General features: G+C 37.9%; 2 protein-coding genes across 5 annotated transcripts; both read left to right on the top strand.

Moving 5' to 3' along the window:
* Window positions 1-151: 151 nt before the first annotated feature.
* LOC111802679 (uncharacterized) lies at window positions 152-3,787 on the top strand. 4 transcript variants are annotated; one of them, XM_023687132.2, is made up of 7 exons: window positions 187-310; window positions 438-498; window positions 865-979; window positions 1,821-1,922; window positions 2,823-2,964; window positions 3,038-3,084; window positions 3,396-3,787. In XM_023687132.2, exons 3-7 carry the CDS (start codon window positions 890-892, stop codon window positions 3,615-3,617), a joined length of 603 nt encoding a protein of 200 aa, XP_023542900.2. In that variant the 5' UTR covers window positions 187-310; window positions 438-498; window positions 865-889; the 3' UTR covers window positions 3,618-3,787. The 4 variants fall into 4 exon arrangements, with proteins under 4 accessions (XP_023542901.2, XP_023542896.2, XP_023542900.2 ...); XM_023687130.2 differs by having other exon boundaries at window positions 438-521; XM_023687133.2 differs by lacking the exon at window positions 438-498 and having other exon boundaries at window positions 152-282.
* An 878-nt stretch (window positions 3,788-4,665) lies between these two features.
* LOC111802267 (Transducin/WD40 repeat-like superfamily protein) lies at window positions 4,666-7,674 on the top strand. The gene is made up of 2 exons (XM_023686568.2): window positions 4,666-4,825; window positions 6,442-7,674. The coding sequence occupies exon 2, from the start codon at window positions 6,473-6,475 to the stop codon at window positions 7,505-7,507; it is 1,035 nt and encodes a 344-aa protein (XP_023542336.2). The 5' UTR covers window positions 4,666-4,825; window positions 6,442-6,472; the 3' UTR covers window positions 7,508-7,674.
* Window positions 7,675-15,800: the final 8,126 nt, after the last annotated feature.

Here is a 15,800-nt window from a genome sequence, read left to right as displayed (position 1 = left end):
TTTATATTTAATACAAAAATAAGATAACTAATTTCATACAAAAACAAAACAATAGATTTTTATTTTAAACGGAAAAAAAGAAAAAAGAAAAAAAAAAAAAAAGAAAAAAGAATATAAGATGGGCCTGACTCGTATGTCCATATGAGAAGGCAGCCTGCTCCAGGCCCGTGAATACTTTGACTATTGCTTCAGGAGAATTCGGTGTCGGGACAATTCAGATTCGAGTCTGGCGACTCCGATTGCCGGTTGCCTTTGAAGAAACCTCTAGGGTTTACTCTCAGGGTCCTTTTCTTTACACAATTTTCATTTGGTAGCTTCTTTACCTCTCCCAATTTCACTTTTCTTTGCTTCTATTATCGATTCTCAACAATTTTTAGCTAAACCCCCATTTTCTTGCCTGCATTTGAACTTCATCTGTTCTTCGTTTATGATTCCAGTTTTCTGGGAAATTGACACAAAATTCCTTCCAAGTATTCCTCGATTCAATCAAGCCCCGGAGTTCGTGCTCTTCCTTGTTCTTGGTCTGCTCACTATAAGAAGTCATCTCGAATTTTTTTATCGTTTTTGTATAGATTTATGACCAATTGGATATTATTTCTGGGTAAATCATTCAAGTACATGTTACAAAGCTATTGAAGAACAACTACCCCATAGGAAAGAGCCAACGAATTGCCTAGTTCTCGTAATTTTCTCTTAGGCAACGCTCACATGTAACAGTGAAGAGCTGAGCTGACTCGGTCATTCCTTTTCGTTTACTTGTTTTTCATATCTAAATCCGTTGTGTTTGTATGTTTTTGGTTGTTTATATCCGATTTTCGTTTAGTATCTGTATGTTGCTGGGATTTATACTCTCATTTTCCTCAGATTTCTTGCCTGGCTGTATTTCAAAATGGGTAAGAATCAAGCGTACAAAGCGATGCAGAAAGCCAGGCTGGGATCCACAAGCGCGGCTGGGCCGGCAGAGGTTGAAGATGGAATGGTTTGTACCCTTCCACTCTACTACCCTTTGGGAGCTAGTTTCCATGGGACGTTCATAATTGAAATGCTTATCTCTTGTGATGTTCGATTTCTATACTAACTCAATCGGAAGTTTATAATCCGCGAATGTTATTATGCCATTTAGTCGACTCGGTGGGTCGTTGGATGTAAGAAAATGTCGGTTTAGCTGTAGATTAACGATAAGTTGTCCAAGGTTCAAATTGACTTGACTTGACTTAATTGTTTGAATTTATACAATGTTTAGCAGTTTAAAAAGAAACATATATGGCAATAGCATCCTTTTTCTGCCTAGAACATTTGGAGATGGTCGCATTCTATGGTTTCCCTGTTCTAGTCGTCGTTAGATATTGATGACTGAAGTTTGACATTTTAATTGGAAGGATTGTTTTTCTCCAATCATTTGGTATTATTGCATTCATTTTATTTCATATTTTTATCTGGCTTTGATTTTATTTGAGCATCTATAAATTTTGTCGCATATGGTACCGATAGAATGTTGTTGCTACTTCTCTTATATTTAGAAAAAGGCTTCTTCTGGGTAATGATACTTAATGGTGCCTTGATATGAATGATATATTGGCAAGTAGTCTGACTGTGTCATTGCTTGGATCTTCATTTTGATGACTATATGATCTGTTGGAGAACGAAATCCAAGTTAGCCCTGGATAATTGTTAGATGACAGGCCTGTTGTTAATGAAGTAAGATTTTTTCTTTATATATATTTTTTGTATATACGTCGAGATTCTGATGCTAAATTATTCAGTGGCATATTTGGGGTTATTATCTTCTCCTTTATTGTTATTGACGAGGACTGTCTCAGGTGGATGGTTCATTTCATTCACCAGAGTGGCATGCTGCTCGTTTGGCCAGCCTTAATACTTCTCACACGATTACGTGGGAGGAATATAAAAAGAAGCAAAAGGTAAGTTTTTCGTGGGTTAAATTTTCCAATTATTACTTCATGTTTCTGTGCCTAGATTTGGTTGTCTTAACATCATTCACCCTTGCAAATGCTTTGCCCAATTGGTAGCATACTAGTATGGTACACACCGTCCTGGATGACATTGTGGTGTTTTCGTTTAATTTGTAATCATCTTCTTTTTCTTATCAGTAATATAGTTATCCAGCATCATAGTTCTTTTTTACTGTGATACATAAAGAATCTTGTGGTTGCATTGAGAACGGCAGAAGAAACGGCTTAAGCCCACCGCTAGTAAATATTGTCCTCTTTGGGCCTTTTCTTTCGGGCTTCCCCTCAAGGTTTTTATAACGCGTCTGCTAGGGAGAGGTTTTCACACCCTTATAAAGAATGCTTCGTTCTCCTCCTCAACCAATGTGGGATCTCACAATCCACCCCCTTCGGGGTCCAGCATCCTCACTAGTATTCGTTCCCTTCTCCAATCGATGTGTGTAACCCCCCCTTTGAGGCCCAGCGTCCTTGCTGGCACACCGCCTCGTGTCCACCCTCTTTGGGGCTTAGCCTCCTGGTTGGCACATTGCCCGGTGTCTAGCTCTGATACCATTTGTGACGAACCAAGCCCACCGCTAGCAGATATTGTCCTCTTTGGGCTTTCCCTTTCAAGTTTTCCCTCAAGGTTTTTAAAATGCGTCGGCTAGGAAGAGGTTTCCACATCCTTATAAAGAATACTTCGTTCTCCTCCCCAACCGTTGGGGGATCTCACAATTCTTCTCCACATATAACCTATCATTGTCAGATATCTTCCATACCTGCCACATTTTAGCATCATGGGAATTGTTTGTTGCCATGATTCTTATCAAATTTACCTGACATCTCCATGTTCTATTCGGTTTGGTGCAACAGGAAGACGAGTTGAAAAAGGGAGAGATGGAAGCAGATACGGATAGAATGATGAAAGAATATAGAGCGCAGTTGGATGCTGAGCGGGCACGCAAACTTGCTCATGGGAGAAATCGCTCCGGTAGCAAGTCTGGTCATGAAAAAGGTATATACTTGATGAGTTCTTATATTAATATTAGTTGGATAAATGAGATCTTCTAAAGTCGTCGGCATTACAGATAGGAAGAACAGAGACTTAAAGAAACGGAGCAAAAAAAAGAGAAAGGTGCCAACATTTTTCAACTCTTACTATCACGATTCCGCTATACATTGTTTACATAATGTTTTGCTCAATACGAGTTCGAAAATGTCGGTGAGCTTGATGTCGATGATGCTTCTCAAGTTACTATAGTCATATATTTTGTATCAACACTATGACACGCTCACAAGCGACATGAAAAATTCTGCAAACTTATTATCATTCGTGATCCGTTATCTCGATTCTATCTTGTTAACAATCTTATACCAACACTTCCTTTCAGCAACCGTGAATCTCTTGATCTTAAAAAATAGTCTAATTTAGTTTTACTGTTGTAGCATTCGAAGAGGAAATCGTCTGAGTCAAGCTCTTCTAGTTCATCCTCGGATTCATCCAGCAGTGACGAAGAGGAAAGGGAATCTAGAAGATCAAAGTCGAGATCGAAAAGATCGAAGAGGGAAAAGAAGCATAGGTCGAGAAGCAAGCAGTCTTCGAGTGATGATGAAGAGGCGGATGGTCCTGTGCCACTTTCAAGATTCTTTGAGAAAGTGAAGAATTAAGGGGTATTTTGTTTGTTCTGTAACGTTTATAAAATTTCCAGTCTTGAAATTAGCATATTTGATCCTCCTCCTCTTCTTCCTTTTTTCTCCTGAATTTGCATTTAAGCATTGTTGTTTCTATTATTGGCTTTCTAAAGTTGGAGTGATCCATGTCGTAGAAGATTTGGACCCGTGTTGATGGTGCAATTGGTCAAAACCCTGGGTTAGGTTCTAGAAGCTTTTAGACTAACCTGAAATTTTGGGTCGGTGACCCTATTAAGGTTTATAATTTAATCCTAATCCGTCAAATTTAATTGAATTTAGAGACCATGAGAATCTGCTTCATGAATTATTATAACCAACCCGTCTTAATTGTTATAAACCAATTAGTCGGATTCACATTTTATCCAATCTAAGCTGTCTAGCCCTAAGCCAATATCTGATTGAATCCATTTTCATAATTTTCTATTGAACGAATGGTACATGATTCTACATCGACAAGCACCAAGAAAGGAAGAAATAGATTATTTAGTGCTTCGTTTGGATATTGGTTGTTAAATTGCGTTGTGTCAGAAGAAGGATAGTTATACTGATTCGAGGATGAAGACCGTTAATATATATTTTTTTTCAAATTGAAAGTTTCAAAAGTATTCTCGAGCTTTTAAAATACATTTAAATTTTTGTAAAATTTTGAAAAATATTTTAATTTTTTGTATTGTCGGTCTATAAAAGAGAGAAATAATCTATGAATAAATAGATAATTTTTATTTTTTATTAATGATTTTTTTTTTAAAAAAAGAAAATTAATGGATTAATGCTAGTTTAAAAGTTGAAGGGTTAATGTTTCTTTTCTTCTCTCTCTTTTTATTATTATTATTATTATTATTATTTTTTTAATTTTAATTTTAAAATTTTAATTTAAGGATATTTTTGAAAAGAAAAATACTGTATAAATTAATTTATAAAAATAAATAAAGAAATAAAGAAAATATAATAAATGATTTCTCTTTTAACTTACCGTCCGAGGCATTGGATTATTGTTGGGCCTCCCGTGGAAGCTTATGACCGGAGGGGCTACCAACCAGGCCCGTGAGTGCTTCGATTATAGACTTGCCTACACTTCACATTTCACTGTCGGAGAAATCATTTCCGCTTCTTGCGAGCAGCGACGCAGATTCGGTGCCGGCTTTTTCACTCCCGTCTAGGGTTTACTCTCGGGTCTCAACCAGGTTTGCGCTTCCACCAAGTTCATTACCTTCTTTAAGTTTGAGAAATGCCTCTATTGTTTGATTCTATGCATGAAACTGATGCTAATAGGTTAGCCACAACAATTCTATTTGTTCTTGCATCACTAATCGCGCTTCTACTTTCTTTTTCCGTTTTAAACTCGGGGGATCGAGTACGGAATTTTCAGATTGTATGAGTTTCAACACACCGGGGAGTGTTTTTGTATTTTCCTTGTACTTTAGTTTCTTCAACTTTTTTGAATACCGTTTTGGATAGTTACAGATCACAGCTTCTAGTGTTTCTGTATAATTATGGTTAGTCACAGTGTAATGGTTGAAATAGTTTTCGTACATTGGTTCATCTCAAGTGGATATTAGTATCGATTGGAGTTACCAAAGAAAAATTGGAGATATAACTGTTATTTCTAGTTGTTATGGAATCGAAGTGAAATTTTTTTGAGTACCGCGATCCTGTTGTGGTTGTTCTATGAGATGTTGGGAAGGTGATACTGCGGACTCGTTATCCCTTCTTCCTCATACTACTTGCTGTTTTATGCCAACGACTTAGCAAGCGATTTAGCCAATTTGATTGTGTGGTTCATTTTTCTTGTTTTTTTATGCAATGTAGTCTTTGTTTCTTATGCTTCTCAAAAACTTTGTTGATTGGATTACTGTTAGAACGTTTCCTAGGGTCTAATTTATTTAGTTGTTAGTTAAATCAATGATTCATTACTGTAGTAGATGACAACCATTTCCTCCGGTATGCATATCTTTATTTTCCAATGGATTTGCATCTTTCATAAATGGTTTTTTTGATACTATTTTTAGTTTGTTTACTTTTATTTTTTTATGTAGTGAGTTATATATACTCTTGTTGTTTTCTGTTCATTTTCTGGTTTATTTTCAATTTTTGGAGAGTATTTGTGTTGGGATTTGGGAATGGGGAAGGATGCGGCTTCCCAAGGACACTATGTGTGAGATTCCACATCGGTTGGAGAGGGAAACGAAACATTCCTTTTAAGGGTGTAAAAACCTCTTCTTAGTAGATGTGTTTTAAAACCTTGAGGGGGAGGCCCAAATGGGAAAGCCCAAAGTGGACGCGGTGTGCTTGGACTGTTACAAATGGTATCAGAGCTAGACATCGGGCGGTGTGCCAGCGAGGACGCTGGGCGCCAAGGGAGGTGGATTGTGAGATCCCATATCAGTTGGAGAGGGGAACAAAACATTCCTTATAAGTGTGTGGAAACCTCTCCTTAGTAGACGCGTGTTAAAACCTTGAGTGGAAGGGTAGAAGGGAAAGCCCAAAGTGGACAATATCTGCTAGCAGTGGGCTTGGACTTGGACTGTTACACTATGGCTGAATGTTTTTGTGATTCTAATAGGATGTTTAATGTGGAGTGTTTATTCCTATGCAAATCAACCTTTTTTTTAAGGAAAAAACTATAATTTTAATGGTAATTTAGCATCAGAATGTATCTCTACATACCAAAAAAAGTGGAATATGTTTTCAAGTGATATAGTGTATAATTCAAGAGTCGGAATCTTATGGTATTGCCTTATGTGCTTTCTTGTTTCTCGTTCTATTAGTTCGTTTGCACTTAGTTTTTTTTTCATTTCAGAGTCGGGGTCAAATATTAAGCATAACTCAAGATGCAAGTCCCTTCAGGAGGAGAAAATGCTTTGGCTACAGTTGGTCCTCGGCCAATGGAATGGTCCACTGTTCCATATAATGCTCCTCAAGGACCCGGGCCAAATGGGAAGCAGCGAACATCAAGTCTGGAATCACCGATCATGTTGTTGACGGGCCATCAGAGCGCTATATATACATTAAAGTTTAATCCAGCTGGAAGCGTGATTGCTTCAGGGTCGCATGACAAGGAAATTTTTCTATGGAACGTACATGGGGATTGCAAGAACTATATGGTTTTGAGGGGGCATAAGAATGCTGTTCTAGATCTTCATTGGACTACTGATGGATCTCAGATAGTTAGTGCCAGCCCGGATAAAACGCTGAGAGCATGGGATGTCGAGACTGGAAAACAGATTAAGAAGATGGCCGAGCACTCGTCCTTTGTCAATTCATGTTGTCCTACAAGAAGAGGACCACCACTAATTGTCAGTGGATCGGACGATGGAACTGCGAAACTTTGGGACATGCGTCAAAGGGGTGCCATTCAAACATTTCCAGATAAATATCAGATAACAGCCGTAAGTTTCTCCGATGCATCAGATAAGATCTTCACAGGCGGAATCGACAACGATGTTAAGGTCTGGGATTTGCGCAAAGGTGAAGTGATGATGACACTTCAAGGTCATCAAGATATGATAACTGGTATGCAGTTAAGTCCTGATGGTTCTTACCTCCTTACCAATGGAATGGATTGCAAGCTCTGCATATGGGACATGCGCCCATACGCGCCTCAAAACCGATGTGTCAAGATATTCGAAGGGCACCAACATAACTTCGAAAAGAACCTACTGAAATGTAGCTGGTCTCCAGACGGTAGCAAGGTCACTGCAGGTAGTTCAGATCGGATGGTGTACGTATGGGATACTACTTCTCGACGAATCTTGTATAAGCTTCCTGGCCATACTGGATCTGTCAACGAGTGCGTGTTCCATCCGAGTGAGCCTATTGTTGGATCTTGCAGTAGTGATAAACAGATATATCTCGGGGAGATTTAATCTACGTTCGAAATCGTCAAATCTGTACTGTTTTAGGTAAGATTGAAGCTGAGAATTCTGGGTAGTACGAGAAAAAACTTGTATTTGAAACTTTGTTTTGTGAGATTACTGTTTAGGGTTTGTAATTCTTAAATATTTACAGGCATCCATTCTAACTTCACGTTCTATTGGTTTTCGTTGCCTTTTAAGTGTTCCAATTCCAAGCTGTATTAATTTTGTGTCGAATATTTTAAAATTTTGTTTGGATAAATTAATAAAATACTTTTGACCTCCAACTTTAAAATAAAAAATTTAAAAATATTTTGTTTTTGAATCTTCAAAAGTATTTAAAAAATATCTTTTTTAAAAAAAAGTATTCTTTTATTCTTAATATATATGGTATCAGAGTCGTGCCAATAGATTGGTACATGCCTTAAACTTAGTCGTGCTAATAGATTGGTAAATCTTCAAATTGTCAAACAAAGGACTCCAAAAGAAAAGGAGTCGAGCCTCCTCGAAGACATAGTAAAAAATGACCACCAAAAGAAAAGGAGTCGAGCCTCCTCGAAGACATAGTAAAAAATGACCAGGACTCCAAAAGAAAAAGGAGTTGAGCTTCGGTTAAGGGGAGGCATACTTTGTTTGAGGGGAGGTGTTGGATGATGAAAGTCCCACATCGACTAATTTAGAGAATGATCATGAGTTTATAATAAAAAAATACTCATGGACACTATCGTACAATTGTAGAGATTCGTGTTCATCTAACAAATATCACATTTAAAAAATACTATGAGATATAGATAGATGATTACGCGTAATAACTTTTAATTTTTTTATTTTTTATTTTCCGTTAGACGATTATTGGGGGAAATTATGTCTACAAGACCTGAATCGTCTCAAAATGTACTATATAAGAATGCGACTAGTCGTCAATTATTCATACTTTGAGTTATATGATATTTAAGTCGTGGTGTTTCTTTCTTTACTTATAGCCATATAGTGTTGCTTTCCATCTTTCTTTCAACCTTACTTTCAAACTCTCTTTCAAAAATCTCTCTCCCCCGTTTTCTAAAACGTTCTTTTCAAAACAGGTCCAGAGGCTTGAGCATACATTGCTCGACCATAGACGACGCGAATCCAAATTGACTTGACTCACTCAGTATTGGGAGTGAGTGTTGCATAATCTCCAAAGTCCACTGTCAAGAAAAGTGCGATTGTGACACTATTCACCGAGAATATTAGATTAAGAGATAGACTGAAAACCCTAAATCACCTGAAATACTCACACTGAAACTCGGTAATATTCCCAAACAACCCATTTCATTTGAAACCATCATATTTTTCAATTTTCTTCCACTTTCATCTCAATTTGATCTTCCTCTAGTCTCTTCAGCTCCATTTCGTCTCCTCTCATAGAAGTTATCGATCATTCACATTTTTGAGACATTTATTTCCATCCGTTGGATGATGAAAGTCTCACATCGGCTCATTTAGGGAATGCTCATGAGTTTATAATCAAAGAATACTATCTCCATGGGTACGAGACTTTTTGGGAAGCACAAAACAAAGCCATGAGAGCTTAGGCTCAAAGTGGACAATATCATTATCGAGAGTCGTTCGTCTAACACCATCCATTGTATGTGATTTTGAATTATTTCCATCAAGTATTTCAATTATTTACATTTATTCAAGAACTTACCCCTTGAAAATAGAGAAATTAAAAAAAAAAATTAAAAAAAAAATGCATAAATCTAATTTTTGAATTAATTTTTTTTAAATGTTTATAAAGGTTTTAAAAAAGTTTTAAGAATATTAATGAAAATTTTTAATTTTTTTTTTAAATTAAAGCTAAGAATATTTTATTATTATTATTATTTTTTAAATTTAAACATATTTTTTAATTTTTTTTAAAAGGGTATTTTAAAAAGTATTAGGAACAGAAAATATAAAATTATAAGGATATTTTTAATTGTTTACATAAAATAAAAAAAGGATATTTTTATTAATTTATGAAAAATAAAACAAAAAATTATTTATTCTCCTTATTTTAAAATTGTGGTTGTCATGATTTTGAGTATCTAATTTATAGTTTTACTCATTATAGCTATTAAAATAAATATTAAAACCTAAATTTTGCGTGTTCAATTTACTTCGGGTTTAAGTTTTTTTTCATTCTCTTCGAGCATGGTTTTTTCGCGTCCGTCACTTTGACCGTGAATCCGAGACTTTGTCTCTCAGACTCAGCTTTTCTAACCTTTTACTCTTTGTCTCTTTCTCAGTCCTTCACCTCTTACCGTCTCACTTTCTCAGTCTCTCACTCTCATACTTCGACTCTTCTCTTCGCGACACTGCGACGCTGTAGTCTCGACTCTCTCCATCTCTTAATCTTGATCTCGATCTCTCTTCGTCTTTGGTACTTGGTCTCTCCTTCTCGTCTCTCAATCTCTCCTAGTCCGTGTGCTTTAATAAAACTGAAATGCATCTCTATACTTTGCACTCTCCACTTGATTATTTGTCACTAGATAGGTGCCATTTTGTTTGGACAGAAGGTTGGTTAGGTGGCATAGAGGGTTAGTTAAAGTTTTAAAAAAAAATTGGAACAACCCAAACCCAACTTGGAAATTTTCGGGTTGTGTTGGGTTCGGTTGTGAAAATTTTCGGGTTGGGTTCGGTTGTGAAAATTTTCGGGTTGGGTTGGGTAAAAAAAAACTCCTCAACCCAACCCATTCTGGACAATGTACACCCCTAGTGCGTAGCACTGGAACTAGAGTGACATATTGATAAGGGATTTGGGGCGCAATGGTGGCGCATCTGACTCTAGATTAGAAGGTTGCGTTTTCGAGTTCAAGTTTTTTTCTTTCTTATCGATTAGCTGACTCTAGATCAAAAGGTTATGTGTTTGATTCACATCTTCTAGTTCTTCTTTCACTTTTATGGATCTTCCAAATTTAACCAGCAATGGTAACGCGTTTGACTCCAGATCAGAAGGTTGCGTGTTCGATTCACGTCGAGTTTAAATTCTTATAAACTAGAATGACATAACGATTAGGGATACGTGGTGCAAGGACATACCGATTAGGGATACGTGGTGCAATGATAGTGAGTTTGACTCCAAATTAGGTTGTGTGTTTGATTCACGTCGGGTTCAAGTTCTTCTTTCACTCGTTTTGACAGTTGCGTGTTCGATTCATGTCGGTTCAGGTTCTTCTTTCACTCTTGGAACTAGAAGTGGCATATCAATAAGGGATCTGTGGCCCAATGGTAGCGCGTCTGACTCCCGATTCAAAGATTGCATGTTAGGTTCAAGTTTTTTTTTTCTCTCTTTTTCTAGCATGACATCCTTTGATAATTATGAATATTCCAAATTTAACCTTGGCCATTGTATATTGGGCTTGGGTATAATTTACTGGCCGCGTAGCATTGAAACTAGTGTGACATATCGATAAGGGATTCGTGGCACAATGATAGCACGTCTGACTCCAGATTAGAAGGTTGCGCGTTTGATTCATGTCGGGTTCAAGTTCTTTTTTTCACTCTTTTTCTAGCATGGCTTAGGGATCCGTGGTGCAATGATAGCGAATTAATTCTTATAAACTAGAGTGACATTTTGATTAGGGATCCGTAGAGCAATGGTAGCGCGTCTAACTCCAGCTCACTTATAAACTAGAGTGACATACTGATTAGGGATCCGTGGCGCAACGGTAGCGCATTTGGCTCAAGATCAGAAAGTTGCGCGGTCTTTTTCTAACATGACATCTTTAACCTCGACAATTGTATATTGGGCATGGACATAATTTAACGGCCGCGTAACCCTGGAACTAGAGTAACATACTGATAAGGGATCCATGGCACAATGGTAGCGCACTCTAGATCAGAAAGTTGCGTTGTATATTGGGCTTGGTTATAATTTACAGGCCGCATACCATTGGAACTAGAGGGACATATTGAGAAGGGATTTGTGGCGCAATGGTTGTGCGTTTGACTCCAAATCAGAAGGTTGCATGTTTGATTCACGTCGGGTTCAAGTTCTTCTTTCACTCTTTTACGATCATGGCTTAGGGATCCGTGGCACAATGGTAGCGCTCTAGATCAGAAAGTTGCGTTGTATATTGGGCTTGGGTATAATTTACAAGTCGCGTAGTATTGGAACTCAAGTGACATATTGATAAGGGATTTGTGGTGCAATGGTAGTACATCTAACTTCAGATTAGAAGGTTGCATGTTCAATTCACGTCGGGTTCAACTTCTTCTTTCACTTTTTTTTCTATCATGGCTTAGGGATCCGTGGTGCAATGATAGCGAGTTAATTCTTATAAACTAGAGTGACATACTGAGCACATCTAACTCCTAATTTACTAGAGTGAAATCTAACTCCAGATCACTTTATAAAAAGAGTGACGATCCGTGGCGCAACGGTAGCGCGTCTAACTCGACATCACTTTATAACTAGAGTGACATACTGATTAGGGATCCGTGGCGCAACGGTAGCGCATCTGACTCTAGATTAGAAGGTTGCACGATCTTTTTCTAACATGACATCTTTAACCTCGACAATTGTATATTGGGCATGGGCATAATTTACAGGCCGCGTAGCACTGTAACTAGAGTGACATACTGATAAGGGATCCGTGGCGCAATGGTAGCGCACTCTAGATCAGAAAGTTGCGTTGTATATTGGGCTTGGGTATAATTTTTAGGCCACGTAGCATTGGAAATAGAGTGACATATTGATAAGAGATTCGTGGCGCAATGGTAGCGCGTCTGACTAAAGATTAGAAGGTTGCATATTTGATTCACGTCGGGTTCAAGTTCTTTTTTCACTCTTTTACGATCATGGCTTAGGGATCCGTGGCACAATGGTAGCGCACTCTAGATCAGAAAGTTGCGTTCTATATTGGGCTTGGGTATAATTTAGAGCCCGTAGCATTGGAACTAGAGTGACATATTGATAAGAGATTCGTGGCGCAATGGTAGTGCGTTTGACTCTAGCGCGTCTGACTCCAGATCAGAAGGTTGCACGGTGTTTTTCTAACAATGACATCTTAACCTCGACATTGTTGAGTTTTATGTCCTAAAACTCATAGTTTGTAAACAAAAACATATTCTATTTTCAATAAAGTTATTATTGTTGTTTATTGAGTAAAGATTGTTATTGAATAAAGTGAACTTTACGATCATTAATCTAAATCCAATAAACTAAGAACACTCTGGCTATAGTATGATTACTTGAACTATATGTAAGACATAAGAGTGGATCAAGTTCAAGTATATATAGTCAAAATGATCTATAGTATAAGGATAAGACTGAGTACCTTATTCTGGGGACACTATGGATGCGGCCCACTTTTGTATATGATATAAACAATGTGATTACTAAATTGTACATGTGGAGACATGTGAGTGGGGGCGTCCTATGCAATGAGTATTGCATAAAATCGGACCATGAAGGAAACCACTCTCACTTTTTAATGTCGTTTACTGTTGAGACTGATTTTCTTTTCATTCGATAACCTAGGTAACTCAGTTTTGAGCTAACCATGAACTCCTATTATTCAGAATTATCCTTAGATTTGCATGGGTGAGAGTGGCTCTAGTTCGCCGACTCAATAGGCCTCCCATTTCAGGGGTAAGACTGGGTGAATGGCTGGGGACGTGGGGTGCAAGATGGAATTCACTCCTACCCACTTTTAGGGATAGAAGAGAGGTAGTTCCCTTAAGCACTGACTCCAGGTCTTGCAAGGGGCCCCACCCTCTCATTAGCCTGAGAGGGATTCGGTTTACTGGTTGTACCACAAACTAATTGTTGATTAGAGGATCAGTGAGACATAAGGAACAAGAAGTAACTTTAGGGGTAAAACGGTAAATTGACCCAGCTCTAGTTACGAACAACCTGTGAAAGATCGACTTACTAATCATGGTTATATCAAATGGATAGAAATATATCTATAGTGAGGGGAGTGCAACTACTAGGCTATAGTGGAGTGTCCTAGTAGTTAACGAATGTTGGTTAACAAGGTTAATGAGTTTAACCGGTTAATCTTGGATCGTTGGAGCCCATGATCTATAGGTCCATTAGGTCCCTCTGCTAGCTCATATCGGACTAAACCATAGAACAGTGTGACGAGTGAGTTCGAATTCAAATTAGGGAATATGCGCTACATATATACGATATATTTAACCGCATTTTTATTTTATTTACGAATTAAACAAAAGGAGAGAATCTGAGATATTTAAATAAGATTTAAATATCTTAATCAATTATGTGTCGGAATTGATTGGGATTGACATTTGAATTAATATTAAATATTAATTAAATAGTTTAATTAATCATTTAATGTTACGTTAATTTGAAATTCATTATTCAAATTAATGGTTGAATTAAAATGAAGAAAGTCAAAATGTTGACTTCATTTAATGGAAAATTCCATGTTAGTGGAATTTTGAGGTGTCAAAATTTGGTTCAACCAAACTTGCATGCTTGCCAAATAAACCCCACAAGTTTGAGCGGAATTTTGAGTGTCAAAATTTGGTTAACTCAAACATGCTTTCCACATAATCCCAAACATTTGAGTGGAATTTGAAGTGTCAAAATTTGGTGATCTCAAATTTGCATGAACATGCAAACATGACTCTTTAAATAGGGTGATCATGGTACATGGAAGGTCTTCTGCTTCTTGGTGAAAAACCTTCCGAAAAACCTCTCACAAACACTCTTTTCACATATACAAAATCCCTCCCAAGTTTTATCACTCACCAGATACCACAATCCCGTTCTAAGGCCGGAGGATAGTGGAGAAGACACTAGTGGTGGTTCGAAACCGGTTCGTGAGGAAAAAAGAGTTTGAACTACAAAAGGTTAGTATCTAAACTCATTAAGTTTTAATACTTATGAACATGCTAGTTATTTACTATAATTGATGTTCTAAAAGTGCCTAAGATCCAAATTGCTTCCGCATGTGTTATATTAACACCATCAGACATCACTAGAGTGACAGATTGATTAGAGATCCGTGGCGCAACGGTAGCGCATCTAAATCCAGACTAGAAGGTTGCACGACAATTGTATATTGGGTATAGGCATAATTTACAGGCCACGTAGCACTAGAACTAGAGTGACATACTGATAAGGGATCCGTGGCGCAATAGTAGCGCACTCTAGATCAGAAAGTTGCATTGTATATTGGGCTTGGGTATAATTTACAGGCCGCGTAGCACTAGAACTAGAGTGACATACTGATAAGGGATGATTAGGGATCCGTGGCGCAATGGTAACGCACTCTAGATCAGAAAGTTGCGTTGTATATTGGGCTTGGGTATAATTTACAGGCTGCGTAGCATTGGAACTAGAGTGACATACTGATAAGGGATCCGTGGCGCAATGGCAGCGGACTCTAGATCAGAAAGTTGCGTTGTATATTGGGCTTGGGTATAATTTACCGGCCGTGTAACATTGGAACTAGAGTGACATATCGATAAGGGATCCGTGGCGCAATGGTAGAGCGTCTAGCTCCAGATCAAAAGGTTGCGTGTTTGATTCACGTTGCGTTCAAGTTCTTCTTTCACTCTTTTAAGATCATGGGATAGGGATCCGTGGCACAATGGTAGAGCACTTTAGATCAGAAAGTTGCGTTGTATATTGGGTTTGGGTATAATTTACAGGCCACATAGCATTGGAACTAGAGTGACATATCGACAAGGTATCCGTGGCACAATGGTAGCGCGTCTGACTCAAGATTAGTAGGTTGCGTGTTAGATTCATGTTGGGTTCAAATTCTTCTTTCACTCTTTTTCGATCATGGCTTTGGGATCCATGGGGGCAACGGTAGCGCGTTTGACTCCAGATCAGAAGGTTGCAGAGTCTTTTTCTAACATGACATCTTTAACCTTGATAATTGTATATTGGGCATGGGCTGTCTTTTTCTAACATGACATCTTTAACCTCGATAATTGTATATTGGGCATGGGCGGTCTTTTTCTAACATGACATCTTTAACCTCGATAATTGTATATTTGGCATGGACATAATTTATAGGCCGCATAGCACTAGAACTAGAGTGACATACTGAGAAGGGATCCGTGCCACAATGGTAGCGCACTTTAGATCAGAAAGTTGCGTTGTATATTGGGCTTGGGTATAATTTACAAGCCACGTAGCATTGGAACTAGAGTGACATATTGATAAGGGATCCGTGGCGCAATGGTAGCGCGTCTGACTCCAGATCAACCGTGTTCGATTCACGTTGGGTTCAAGTTCTTGTTTCCCTCTTTTTCGATCATGGCTTAAGTATCCGTGGGGCAACGGTCGCGTGTCTGA

Source organism: Cucurbita pepo, chromosome 9, assembly GCF_057944985.1.
Source record: "Cucurbita pepo subsp. pepo isolate OVF chromosome 9, ASM5794498v1, whole genome shotgun sequence".
NCBI classification, from domain to species: Eukaryota; Viridiplantae; Streptophyta; class Magnoliopsida; order Cucurbitales; family Cucurbitaceae; genus Cucurbita; species Cucurbita pepo.
The sequence above is the reverse complement of the archived record's forward strand: the minus strand, read 5'-3'. Positions and strand labels throughout refer to the sequence as shown.